Source organism: Leuresthes tenuis, unplaced genomic scaffold (genome assembly GCF_036924035.1).
Source record: "Leuresthes tenuis unplaced genomic scaffold, fLeuTen1.0.hap1 SCAF_16, whole genome shotgun sequence".
NCBI classification, from domain to species: domain Eukaryota; kingdom Metazoa; phylum Chordata; class Actinopteri; order Atheriniformes; family Atherinopsidae; genus Leuresthes; species Leuresthes tenuis.
Genome location: NW_027325370.1, coordinates 3,319,977 through 3,333,655, shown reverse-complemented (window position 1 = coordinate 3,333,655; position 13,679 = coordinate 3,319,977). Strand labels below are relative to the sequence as shown.

The 13,679-nt window shown below is 43.1% G+C and overlaps 3 protein-coding genes across 7 annotated transcripts in view; 1 reads left to right on the top strand and 2 right to left on the bottom strand.

Annotated features, from left to right (window-relative positions):
* The window catches only part of LOC140272371 (membrane-associated guanylate kinase, WW and PDZ domain-containing protein 1-like), a 99,454-nt gene extending 89,906 nt beyond the window's left edge, over positions 1 to 9,548 (top strand). For 3 of the 5 annotated variants that reach the window (XM_072367793.1, XM_072367792.1, XM_072367790.1), the window contains 6 exons: positions 330 to 533; positions 1,585 to 1,669; positions 1,774 to 1,834; positions 4,693 to 4,836; positions 4,936 to 5,074; positions 6,429 to 9,548. In XM_072367793.1, coding sequence (XP_072223894.1) covers positions 330 to 533; positions 1,585 to 1,669; positions 1,774 to 1,834; positions 4,693 to 4,836; positions 4,936 to 5,074; positions 6,429 to 7,498 — 1,703 coding nt within the window. In that variant the 3' untranslated portion in view covers positions 7,499 to 9,548. The remainder of the gene's footprint in view (positions 1 to 329; positions 534 to 1,584; positions 1,670 to 1,773; positions 1,835 to 4,692; positions 4,837 to 4,935; positions 5,075 to 6,428) is intronic. The other 2 variants (XM_072367791.1, XM_072367794.1) reach the window with 2 other exon arrangements.
* The window catches only part of qars1 (glutaminyl-tRNA synthetase 1), a 152,520-nt gene that overhangs the window by 29,283 nt on the left and 109,558 nt on the right, over positions 1 to 13,679 (bottom strand). The gene's annotated exons all lie outside the window — the stretch shown is intronic.
* LOC140271207 (rhodopsin) lies at positions 10,927 to 12,363 on the bottom strand. Its single transcript, XM_072366326.1, has one exon. It carries the CDS (start codon positions 12,298 to 12,300, stop codon positions 11,236 to 11,238), a length of 1,065 nt encoding a protein of 354 aa, XP_072222427.1. The 5' UTR covers positions 12,301 to 12,363; the 3' UTR covers positions 10,927 to 11,235.

The following is a 13,679-nucleotide window of genomic DNA, read 5'->3' as shown; positions in this document are numbered from 1 at the left end:
TGTTGGGCTATGGGACCAAAGGACATCTGCATTTTCAGAGGAGTTTGGTTTCTGACATGGATTTGCTTCTGCCTTTACAGAAATGTGCTATTTTGTATGAGTACTGCCAGCTGTGTGCTAACTGAGGATGCATGCACAACATATTGGCTCTCTGCGGGTGGATTGGGATGCACTGATTTGGATAATTAACCTTTCTTCCCTTTCCTTCTTTTCTCCCTGTTTTCTCCCTCTTTTTCCTGTCTTATCAAATGCAAATAAACAAAATCAATCAAACAAATCATAACCACACACCACTTTTTACATGCAAAATATACATGCTAACACAAAAGCTGGAAATGCTTGTGTGGCAATGCCCCACAAAATAGGGCGCATCATCGAGGGCAGCCCGGCGGACCGCTGCGGCAAACTGAAGGTCGGGGACCGAATACTGGCTGTTAACGGCTGCTCCATCACCAACAAGTCGCACTCGGACATCGTCAACCTGATCAAGGAAGCCGGAAACACCGTCTCGCTCCGGATCATCCCGGGTGATGGTAAGGCTCCTGGCTTCCAGTTTCACTCGGCTGTTTCATAATGCAGCATGATGTAACTTATTCATGGTTGTGGTAGGAAGCAAAGGGCACTGAAGCTTTTCACAGGCAAGAGCACTATTCATCAGGGTGTGAACCCTCGTGTTAGAAAGTGAGTCACTGAGTGGGAGTAAGATGAAGTTGCCCCTGGATGCTTCTGTGGCATTTCCACGATTCCCCTCTTTCTCTGCTATTTCTTTATTTTACTTGCTGAATGTGCTGTTAGTTTGAAAGGATAGAATATAATCAACACAATAAAAACAAGTCACATTTAATCCAGTGCTTCCCGGCTGCGTCAGTCTCTCAGCTTTAGGCTGTAAAAGGAAGTAGAATAGCATAATGTGTCAGTTCAAGCAGTCTGTGACCCAATCTGCTAGTTAGAATCACTCATGTGCCGCTGGTCAGTCAAATCCGATCCCGAGCAGAGCTGTGCGTCAACACCTCCCACAGGGATAAATGAAGTTTAATTAAGACCGAAAGTTAACCCATGGTTGACATATGTTAACAACGCAAGACACACCGGCTAAAAAGCTGGGCTTCAGCAGACTGTTACCCTCTGAGAGAACGTGATGAGGGAGCTGTGAGTAAGAAGCCGGAGACAAATGAGTCAGACTGATGTTCCTGCTAAACACAGACAGAGCTGTTGTCCTGCCAGTGTCATTGAGGCTTATTCTTGATGCTTTGCTCTTGCCTGTGATGAGATGATATTAAAGAAAAGCAAGAAAAAGACAGTTGTCCTTGCCCCCCCCCTGACTCCCCCAATGATGCGTGTCAGGGCTTTTTTTCCTTCTCTTTACTGCTTATTTCGTAAAGAGGAACCAGTGTTTTCCATGAGCAAATGGCAAGTGACAACATCACAGACAGTTAGCATCAGGTTGAATAGAGCTGCCTGTGGGGGGTTCAGGGACTCCTCTAGACTCCAGAGTGTCAGGTGAATGCATTTAATAAAAGCAGCCACTTCATTTCAGCTTGTTTGCTTTTTCTATGTATTTTATTTTTTCTTGTATATTTCCAGAATCTTCCAATGCCTCTCTGCTGACTAACGCTGAGAAGATAGCTACCATAACCACCACACACACATCTCAGTCCACAGAGTCCCGGTATGTTTTATTCTAAACGTGAAAACATCAGTCTATCTTTCTACAGTTTATGTTTTTAATGCATAATAAATTAACTCAAATGTTTGAATCTCTCTTTGTGAAAGAAATACTTCAAAGTCAAAAGGAGTGCTTCCTCCACCTCCTTCACAAACTCAGATGACACAGGTAAGGACAAATGATTTCACTGCACAGTCCATGGCCACGTGAGTCACTTGCTATGGCAATAAACAGGACAACTATAATCTTAATAAATCATTTAACGTGTCCCTGTGGATATTTCAACCTCCACAGAATCTCCGCTTGACGTCACTTGTTAGAAATAACTAAATGACTTTGTTGACATGTTGACATTTTCCACTAAGTTTAAAAGATTTGAAGGAGTATTCAACAAAAGAATCTGACGTCACTTTCTCAAGGCTGATGGTGAATCTACAATTGTTCCAAAGATAGTCAAATAAAAGCCCATTTATGCCATTTTTCCATTATACGGTTCAGTCCTGTGCTGAATGGTTCAACGTGGCTCTGCTGTAAACCTTCTTTTTTCATTACAATCCGTTTTCCGTGCTGTTGGTGTTATGAATATCATAAACTAGTCTTTATTGTTGTTGTTTATTTCCTGGTGAATTACCCGGTCAAGACGGTTAAACTGTAAACAAATAAATTTACTGCATTTTATAACATTCAAACAAACACAAACTTTAAACCATACATTTTAAAGCTTCACAGTGAAACATATGAGCATATCACAGCCGAAGTTGAGCTGGCTTTAACTCACATAACATTATAAGCCACATATCATTTCCTTTTGAACACATGAGAGTACATAACACATCATCCTCAATCTGTTTGGTGCAATAAACAAGTGCTAGCATAGCGCTAACTAGCCGCTAACGTACGGAACTCATAGTAACCGCTAGCTTAATGCTAATCTGCCAAACAACCCATGTAGGAAAAACACATTTCCCGATTGTTTCCAACGTTCAAAGTTAACTCAATGTATCAGAATCTAAGTGAGAAGTATTCTTAAGTTTCATGTAGCCTGCATGCTTCTTTTAATGTCGGCAAAGACGTTTTTCCCGTTTTATTTTCTTAACTAAAATCACTTCCGGTTTTCGTCGAGGCCCAAATCAATGTAATCTAAACAAAATGCAGAATGTTTGCAGACGCTTGTGGAGCCTGTGTGAAGCACAGCTTAGCTCCTGGCAGCAGAGAAACAAAGTGATAAACATGTAAATGTATTCATTAGTAATGGATACAGTATGAGATGTGCCAGACGATCAAACTATTTCTTTGGAAATTAACATTTTTTTGTGTGTGGGGGCTGCTGTAAAGAGGTGTTTACACCCACAGGTGATGCCATGTCACCATATATCATATCAGTTCAGCTCACTTAGACCTTAGGCCGAGGTATCATATTGTATCAGTTACTTTGTACTACCTACAATTGAGAATCAAGAAGAAAAAAGATGTGAGCCGAGCTGCACTAAACTGGACTGTACCATGTAATAAAAAAATGTACCATTAGATATGTACATTTGGTGAGAATATTACTTGATAACTAAGGCTGGTAAAAAAGAAAACAAACTAATTGAAAAAAGTGAGGCATTTAGAACGGTTTGATATGCAGAAATTCTCATATTTATCTATAAGAATCTCACTTATGACTGTATCACTTTGAATGAGATCACAGTAGCTCCTGTCCTCTGGTATCAGATGGTCTGGTGTATTTATCCTATGCTAAAAGACATTAGAAAAGAAGCACTGAACCACATTTCCATGACATTTAGATAATTTTCCAGATCTTATCATGCCAGTAAATGCAAGGGCCAATTACGGAATTGAATGGGCCAACGTCTTCTTAGTAAGTGATGTGGTTGGCTGTTTATTCAACCCTGTGTTTGCCAGCTTTCTAAATGGCACAGTGTTAACATAATTATAGGGTTGTATTTTGTGGGGGTTCTATGTCGAAGTGGCCATAACAGATTCAAGAATAAAAATCCAGCTTGTTGCATTTATGGCATGCTTTTTGACAGAAGTGCCATAAAATGTGCATTACCTTGATTTTATCTGTGTAGAACCACCATGAAAATAGCTTCATGTGCTTTTAGTGAGCATGCCATATGTATAATATATGTATAAACTTTGTGTTTTTCTCAGCACACATCTTGTACATTAGGGAGGGAATACTGAGGCTGGAAGTATTCGATGCATCCAACACGCTGGACCTGAAAGTCCTCATACACTGTTCCTGTCCCAGTTCTTGACCTTTGAAGCATCATTCTCAGTTATATTCCTCATCATACCCTGAGTTCCACCTCTTTTTTTATTTTATGAAGCTTAACCCCTCACAAATAAGAATGTCCCGACCTTTTTATTTTATCTGGGAAGTTATTGTTCTATAAATGCCTCGAATGCACCAAGTGGAACTTTATTTCTGTTTCTCAGTTGCAGTTTGCATTTTAGTTAGTGTTGTGATTAAATCCTATTCTCTGATTTAAAGCTTTGGACAAAAGTGTACAATGAACATGACCCTGCAATATGTTGAGGTGTCAAGAAATCTGAAGGTTACACAGCTGAGTTTCCTCACACAGCTGGTTAAACTGTGGTTAAACGTAGGCAACACTGAGTCTAACAACGATTGATCAACTACTTGGTTAGTTTTAGGGAAAATGTTTAGTTTTATTCATGGTGTCACAGCTGATTTTAGGTGTTCCTGTGAGACAAGGCGGATTATTTTCGGGGAACAAAGCTTCTGCTTGCAGGGAACTTTTGATAATTATGGAAACTTTGGGGTCCAGCCCTTGTGGTGCCCTTGCTTAGCGATCTGTACCCTACTCACATGCACTGGCAGCATTAATTATTCATTAATTCCAAGGTATTGTACTGCCATTGACATTTTGAGTTTTTGTGGGACATGTCTTGATTAGTCCTGAAGTTTAGACTCACCTTTCGACTCTATGGATTAGTCACTCTTCTCTGGTGTCTCTGTGACTTTCCCTTATTTTCTCTTTTCTGTCTCACAGGATGCTGAATTCTACTCTGTGGACCTTGAGAGAGACAGCAAAGGCTTTGGTTTCAGCTTGAGAGGCGGGCGGGAGTACAACATGGACCTTTACGTGTTACGACTGGCGGAGGATGGGGCTGCGGTCAGAAATGGAAAGATGAGGGTATGAAGTTTATTCTTCCTCTGATTGTTTCCTCTTCACATCATTGATGAAGCCCTGCCATCAGCCAGCTGTCCCAGTCACACGTCCTCTCTGTTGTAGGTGGGAGACGAGATCTTGGAGATTAATGGTGAGAGCACAAAAAACATGAAGCATTCACGAGCCATTGAACTGATCAAGAACGGCGGCCGAAGGGCGCGGCTCGTCCTTAAACGGGGTGATGGATCTGTACCTGAATATGGTAGGTAACCCTGTGGCAGCGTTTCACTCTTCCTGCTATAGATAACAATAGTTGCTGCTGCTGTACATGCAATAGAGTAGAAAGCTCTCCTGTCTGCGTAGTGTACTGCTGGGACATGATTTCCTTCACTGGATGCTACTCTGTATGGTAGATTTTTCACAGATTCTTCCTCATCAAACTGAAAGAATGCTCGACACCCGAGCTTGTTAAGTATTTTGCAGTCTGTAGAATGTAGCTGAGACGCTCTGAAGAAGTAACAATAAAAGCCGAGTGCTCTGCGGCCGGATTATTCTTCTCACAGATGGACACATATCGCTCTGCAGTACCTACGCTTCATGTGGGGATTATTTTCAGACACCTTTCCACCCCTGAGAGTGTTTTTGATGCAGTGTAAAGTGTAATATCTTTCACAAGAAACCCCTATTTCTTTATTGACGTACTGTAAAACGGCCTCTTGTCTGTTTTATTTGTCTTCTCCTCTCCACTCCTCCTTCTTTCTCTCTGATTGTCTCTTGTTACTGGGCTCTTCCTCCTCTCTCCAGCGATGATGGCTCCTCATCTCGCTGTTGGTACAATGAGGAATGACAAGATGGGAGAGCCCTGTTTCTACCTAATGGGCCAAAATCAGACAACGGTTTGTAGCCAAAAGTCTGTCCCAGTCCACTCTCCCTGTCATCTTTTTCACACCCTTGCGTCCTGCTCATTCTCTACCTGCATCCTACTTTGTTTGTGTTTGCGTGCAGATGTGTTTAAACGTGCTTTATGTCATGCCTGAATTCAACTTTACTTATTTAACTTCTGTGAGTCCATACACATGCAAATCCTAACCCCTTCCAGCCTCAGTCCAAACGTCTGTAATGGAACTAATTTGATGGCACCACACGTCACACGCTGCTGCTGCCATAGCAACACGTCCAACACGGCCGAGCGCACCTCCCGTTTTGGTTTGTTTTTGGTTTGTTCTTCCAGTCGATGTCCATTCAACATTTTGTTTTGAATGACTCCCCAGGTGCCTGCTGTGTCATTGGTAACCCATGTGTTGCACCTGCTGCTGTTGTTGCTGACATCACCTTGTGTTTCGACCTGCAGCCCTATAGAAAATGCATTTTTTCATAGCTCAGAATCTTACACATCAGTTCAGATTAGGCACTTTGTTTCTGGGAATATTTGCAGCATATCCAAGAACTCATGTATGCATGTTTTCCATTGATATCTGCATTGACTGTGTGTTCATGTCAATGCAAGAGTTCACATGAGCCGGCAGTAAAAGTCATGTGTGCTGAACATTCTTCAGTCTTTTCTTAAAAAGGTATTTGTGTTCAGCTCATCTCTCCTCCTTTGTCCTCTCCTGCAGACGGCAGCAATGACGGGCACCCTCCCACACCCGGGGCACAAAACACTCCGGAAGTGAGAAAGCTGCCATTCAACAGCCGATATCACACCTCATTGGAGTCCAGTTATCCACCAGACCTTCACAAACCATCACGCCTGGAGGAGGCTGTGCGTGGCCGAGATATGGACAGGAACAGGGACGGGGCTGGGTCAGATCAGATGGACTTCCAAGGCCGGCAGTTTAACCCCCATCATCATCACACCTGGAGCAACAATCACAGTCAAAGTACCCCCCGACAGCCGTCTCCCGACAACAGTAACAACAGTAGCAATGGCAACAAGAAGAGCCGAGGCCGCAAAGTCAAGAAGTCTGAGTCCGAAAGCGGCATTTCTAAACTCCTAAAGACTCTGAGGAAGGACAGCTCAGGGAAAAAGGCTGCAGCTGCCGAGAAGCTGAGGGGGAGAGAGGTCTCGAGCAGTAGTTCTACTTTGGACGGGAGGATTCGTCCGCAGCGCCGTGGCTCCCTCGACCGCTCACCCACCAGGAAGCGCGGCTCATCTCCAGACCGCCGCCGGGCGAAGTCCATGGACCGCCGGTCAGAGCGAGCGCATCGTGACCGCACACCTGAGAGGGAGAACGATGATGGAGGCTTCCTCGCAGTCACCCCTGAGCGCAAGTTCTACGAGCGAAGGCTCCTCAAGGACTCTGAGATGAGCGGGCAGGACAGGGGGGCTGCGACCCCCGAGCGAGCCAACAACAACGGGGACTCCTCGTCTCTCTCCAGGGCTCGAACACACGATAGAGCCACGAAGAACGGCAACCTCCTGAGGGAGCCTTCCTCAGAGAGGAGGGAGGAGAGACACCGAGTGAACGGGACGACGGAGAGGCGGCACAGAGCGGAGCGGGACTCTTCCCCTGACAGCAACTACAGCTGGGACGAGCTGAACTATGCAGCAGCAGCAGCACCGAGGCTGAAGGACTACTACAGCATGATGAAGAACAACAATAACACAGCGGGCCGCAGCTCCAACCAGATCCCTGAGCCCAAGAGAAGGCTGTACAAAGAAAGCCCCAAAGACCTCAGCATCTAGGGCAGAGCTCCTCTCCTCTGTCTGTGCAAACTATGGACCATACACTGGAATTGGACTTCTGACAACACTAACTCGAATTCTTTATTTGGTCAAATGGTTTATTGATTAATTTGATTAACTTAATTACATGTTATCCCATCCAGAGATTCATAAAACAGCAGGAATCCAACCGTCCTATCAGTTTCTACTGGTTGTTTCTGTCATTGTTCCCGTTCTTTTGAACATAACAAAGGTTGTTGTACTATAGTAAAGGTATTGTATGTGCCTGCATATGAAATCAGTGATATTGCTTTTTGTAGGCATTGCTGACTCTAAATATTTGTTCCCTCAGAGTTATGAACCATGCTTCCATTTGTGGTAACTCCTAACTGCTGAGCTTGTTTTCAACTTGTTTCTAGATGTCTTTTTCAATCCTGAATTGCTTTACTGAACAAACTATAGCACAAGACGCAGATGGGTCACAACAACAGTGGAAACAACGATGGAGTTGAAGCAAAAATCCAAATTTAAGATACAAAAATAAGATGTGACACTTTTACATTTGCTCACTATTTATTTCCCAAATTTGTCACATTTCTTAAGCAAACTCCATTGAATTTTTGAGGACCTCAGTAGAAGTGGAAGCATGCTGCACCCCCATTTGTGACGTGTGTGTCATTGAGATGCTTGACAGCCTGGCCCCATTTGCTTGGACACATATGTGAGATAAGAAAAGTAATGTGAAAGCTGACGTCTCCATTTTTAGTTTCCCCTGGAACAGAATTCTGAAAAATCGATAAAAATGCCCCCTCCTCCTCTGTGTGTACGGATGCCAAAGGGAAGGCGCTCGACCCACTTTAAACTAAAGGCAAAACTGTTCTTTGTGGTGAGGAAATGGGAGTTTTCCAAGTTTGCTGCTGATTCGGTCATTTAAATTCGGTGAATTATGAGTCTGCATAATGCCATAAAACCAGCTGAAGCTGCCACGAAGGATGTTTTTCTGTTTATATGCCAAAAAAATCTGTAAATTATCCCTGTGCAAGATGCATGTTTGAATCAAAATGTAGTGTAACCACTGATGCGACGGGTCTGAGCGATAAAGAGCACGCTTTGCCACACTTTTTGTTCGTTTTCGCCCAGTCCTCCTGCGCCCTGACACAAAAAGCCGGGGAGTCCTGCTACAGGAGACGACTAACCTGCCATGCTGAGCCATGCTGTCGCGCCACTGGAGTCTGACTGCTGCTTTTTAACGTGTTTTCTGTGTATTCTCTGTTTTACGTTTCATTTAAGAACCAAGAATATATTGGATGAAACCACAAGAAAAGGATTGCTTCACCACTGTTGTCACCATGGTACTGTATTCAACAGAAATAGACACCCCCCCCCCCCCCCCCCCCCCCCTCCCTCACCCCACAGAAAAATCACCTTTAAGGAGTTGGCCATCACCTGTAGAAAAAAAAAAAAAAAAGAAGAAAAGATTTTAAAAAATTCAATATAACTACTAAGAACCTGTGGAGGAATAAAATGTTGCCTTTTTCTTGTACAAAAGAGAAATTTATGGAAAACCTCTGCAGTGAGGAATGTGATATTGTGTTTATATCTCAGAAATGGACCTGACGATGATTTATGAGAAACGTGTTGATTTACTCTGGATCAGGTATGTAAAGACATTTTAAAATGAAAGACTGTATTTGGTCAATCAGAAACTGGTGTTTTGAATCTCTCTCGATGGTTAGCCTGCCTTTGTATTATAAAGCACTTGTATGCAGTCTGTGTTCTTCAAGCATTATTTCTTGCAATGTGCTCCAGACATAATGCTGTCTCTGTGTTGATAAAAGCAGTACATGTATATGGGCCAATCTTTTTTTATATAACTATGCATATATAAATACTACATTGTTCATAGCTTTATTTGACCCATGAAGCTATACATAACATTAGTTAAAGTACAAGTAGATGTGGACTTATCCAGCTTCTTTCCTTAAGATGGATTACAATGTATATGTAGCTATCAAAAGAAGTCTGTGAATGCTATTTTTATTATCAAATAAAGTTTTCCATACAAATTAAAGAGGATTTCAGTTCTCTACACTGGTACGTGTCTCCAGAGAGGCTTTTGATGTCGTTCATTTCTTCTTCTTCATGTTTTTAATGTTTAAAAGCCTATAAAATCCACAAGAGTAGCTTGAAAAAACTCCCTCATGACCATCTCCGGTCCTCTTTCTTTCCCCACATGTAGGCTGAGAATCTATAGTTTAATTAATGGAGAATGGAGGGTATTCCTCTGTCCATGGGACGCACTTAACTGCACAAAAATGTGAAAACGGAAGCGTTCTGTAGCGCTGGGCGTCAGCCGAACCGCGGGTAAACACCACAGTGACTTCTTTGTTACTCATTCCTTTGAGCTTATCACTGGGATGTATTCCCAAAATGGCGAAAAGGTAATTGTCAAAGCGAAGAAAAAGCTTTTTCAGCAGGAGAGAAGCTGATATTTTCCTTTCAAGCTCTCACTTGGAGCCCAACGTCTCTCTCAGAGTATCTTTAGAATCAGTGGTATTATCGTTGCTATAGCTACGAATGAAGGTCATTGCGGGAGGAATCTGTTCTCTTTTGCTTTAACTCTTCCATACTCCACAATAAAAACCCTCACTTGAGTTTCTGTTGACTGCCAAAGAGTGGCTACAATCTGATTAAATTAATTACATGTGGCTTTATTGCAGTAGCCTGTCATTATCTTTGTAGTATTTGTCCATAATAAGATGAAACATTGACCAATAGAACAAAACTCTGTCTTTATTCTACTGAGATGCGTTGTGCAAGGACTAATTGTGCCACTCTTCTGATCTAAAGGTAACTAGTGTCCTTATATAGAATATATAGAATGATTTATAAGGTTTAAGTTCACTATAATTCATTCTTTGAAGAAATATTCTGCAGTTGAATCTTGTGGATGCCGGCAGCTGCTGTCGCACTGGATTCATTTTAAGGTCCATGTGCATAACCTTTGCATCAAGGTGTCTTTTAGTAAATACAGATTAGCATTAGCTGCTAATCTTTGGTCACCTTTTATTTTTGTGACTAATATTCATCACCGGATGAAGCTGGATGTGGTGTCCTGTGTGATAAATAATATTATAATCCGTTTAGGCTAAGATCTAAGTCCAAGGTGACCTGTGATTGAGATGAGATTACAGACACCCTCAATAGAAATGTGAACGCTGGTCTAAGTTTCTCCATTATTCTGAAGTTCTACAGAGGAAGAGCTCTGCAATACTAGTAGAAAAGGTAGAAACTGACTCAAGACATAAATGCATTCTGAGTAGGTCATTCACATTTATTTATTTGATTAAATATACTACAGTCATATGAACTTTGCCATCCAAGTTGTAATTAAAACATAAACAGGATGAATCATTTGCAAAGTGCGTTTTATTTTACGTTGCCTCGATTACATGCCTCTACATTCAAAAATAAGCCAGTATCATATAGGATCCAACCGTGAAAGATTAACATTTTTTTCCTTTCTTCTCAGGAGAAAAAAATCTCATAGATTGTTAGGTTGGATATTCTGTACATACAGGAACAACTCTGTAATGGGCTGACCTTTCCTGCAACTGTCTTTAAGTTGAACCAACTCGTTTGTAAAAATACAAAAAGGTAAGTTATTTCTGTAGACATTAGCCTTCAGTCGTTTCCCTGGGGGAGCAGAAGTCTTCTTCTTGGATAGTTGATCGTGGAGCCTTTGCTTGAAGCCCCTTTTATGCAGGAGACACGGAGCTGGAGGAGACAGAGGAGGCCTCGGTCTTGGAGGCAGTGGAGGATGCTCCCTCCTCCTCTTCGAAGGGATTCTTCCCGCAGCACAAGGTGGTGATCATGCATTGGCGGAACTGCTTGTTCATGCAGATGTAGATCATTGGGTTGTAGATGGAGGAACTCTTGGCAAAGAAGGCTGGGATGGTCATGAAGAGTGGTCCGAATTCAGAGCCCTGATGTGTGAAGATGTACCAGGCCACTCCGGCATAGGGGCACCAAGATACCAGGAAGGCGACGACCATGATAATGACCATGCGGGTGACTTCCCTCTCAGCCCTCTGGGTGGTCTCGGACTCCTGCTGGGCGGCAGCAGCCTCTTTGACAGCACAGACCAGACGGCCATAGCAGAAGAACACGATGACAAGAGGAATGAGGAAGTGGCAGACGAACATGTAGACGACAAAGGACTCATTGTTGAAGCCCTCTGCACGGGTGTAGTAGTCGACTCCACATGAGCACTGCATGCCCTCTGGGATGTAACGAGACCAGCCGACAAGAGGGGGGACGGCACAAGCTGCAGCCATTATCCAGCTGAAGGCCACACCCATGATAGCGTGGTTCTCACCGAAGCGGAAGTTGCTGATGGGCTTGCAGACGACCATCCACCTTTCAATAGCCAGAACAACCAGGGACCAGAGGCCAATCTCACCGCCGAGGGTAGCAAAGAATCCTTCCACGTTGCAGCCGAGGCGTCCGAGGACGAAGTAGCCGTGCATGGAGGTGTAGATCGTTGTAGTGAATCCTCCGAACACCATGAAGAGATCAGCCACCGCGAGATTCAGCAGGATGTAGTTTAGAGAGGTTCGCAGCTTCTTGTGTTCGATGGTGACGTAGAGAGTAAGGAAGTTGATGGGGAAGCCGACCAGGATGAGGAAGAACATGTAGGCGCCCAGCACAGCGTAGGCTGCTGGGTTGACAAGGTAGTACTGAGGGTATTCATAAGGACTCCGGACAACGCCGGTGGTGTTAACCATAGGGACATAGAAATAGGGTCCCTCTGTGCCGTTCATGGTTGCGGCTTGCGGTTTCTGTCAGCCCTTCGGTGGTGTTTCTTCTGGCTGTCCGGGAGAGTGATGGAGATGGACCTTGCTACAAGTGGATCTGGTGGTCACCGGCTGGCTTTTAAAAGGCACACCTTGGATTATCACTTTCCAAATCCGTCAGCACAAATTGATTTAGGCCACGGTTAATATCTAATCCAGCCGTCACTGCAAACATAAGTGATCACTCATCAAGATATTAAGGTTACACCTGCTCAGGCCTGTTTATCGCCTACAGTTTACATCTGAGTTTGTTTTCTCAGCCTCTAACTCAAATAGAAACACAAAAAAATAGATAAAAAGCCCATTTTATAGAAATGTGCATCATGCAAGAGGCTCTAAAGGTAGAAGCACACAAATGTTGTGGCGTATGGGATAAAAGTGTCCACCATCTTCCCGAGGGTTCCCACTTCCATGACCATGAAGCTTTTATTTGACCTCTCTGTACAGCATTGTTCTGACCAACAGCAACAGGTGAAAACCCGTGAAATTGTCTTAAAAAGGTACATTAATGGGTCGCTTTACTGAATCTGGAGCAGTGGCCACGGTGTTGCTGAGTGGAGGAGCATCTTAGCTGTTGGTAAAGAGCTCAGCACTTTCCTAATGGGTGTTGTAATAAAGAGATTTGGAGCTTATGGATGTGTTCCTCTTACAAGCCTGTAATGGATTTAATGTTGCAGAGGGTCACTCTCACTTAGCGGGATGAAGCATTCTTCAGATGCCATCCATTACCTTTCTGTCTTGTTCCCTATTTTTTTTTGTCACCCTTTCATATTTTTTCCATGAAGCAGAGAATGAAACTATGAACTTTGTCAGAAGCTGAATTAGTAATGTGTTTATTTTAGTATCGATGAGTGCCGTCTAATCAATTGGATACAACCAATATTTCTAAGTTTGATCAAGGGCTTAATCAACCTTTTACGTTCATCAGTTGGTGAAGTGAAGACACTGAGGAAGTGTACTCTGCTTTTTACTAAAAAAAGGGTTTTATTATGGGTTTGATCAGCTGTTCCATCCGATATCTACATGGTTTTAGGCTCATTTACGCTCCTCTCATTGCATCTTTTTCCTCTGCAGGAGGGATCTATTTGTAATTTGATTTAACAGGTTGTTCTTGCCTTTTTAAAGCCGCGTTCGAATGAACAAGAATCAGTAGTTTCCTCTCTGTTGGCAGTGATTGCAAGCTGCCATGTTGGGGGAACTCAGATTACCTTCAGGGGTTGTTTTTCAACCATTAGCGACATTGATGTGAACTCGGTGTGTTCAGGACATTATAAACAGAATAAGATGTACTGGATATTCACCACTGGATGATATTTGGTCATATTTCAGCCACCTGTGGTTCGATT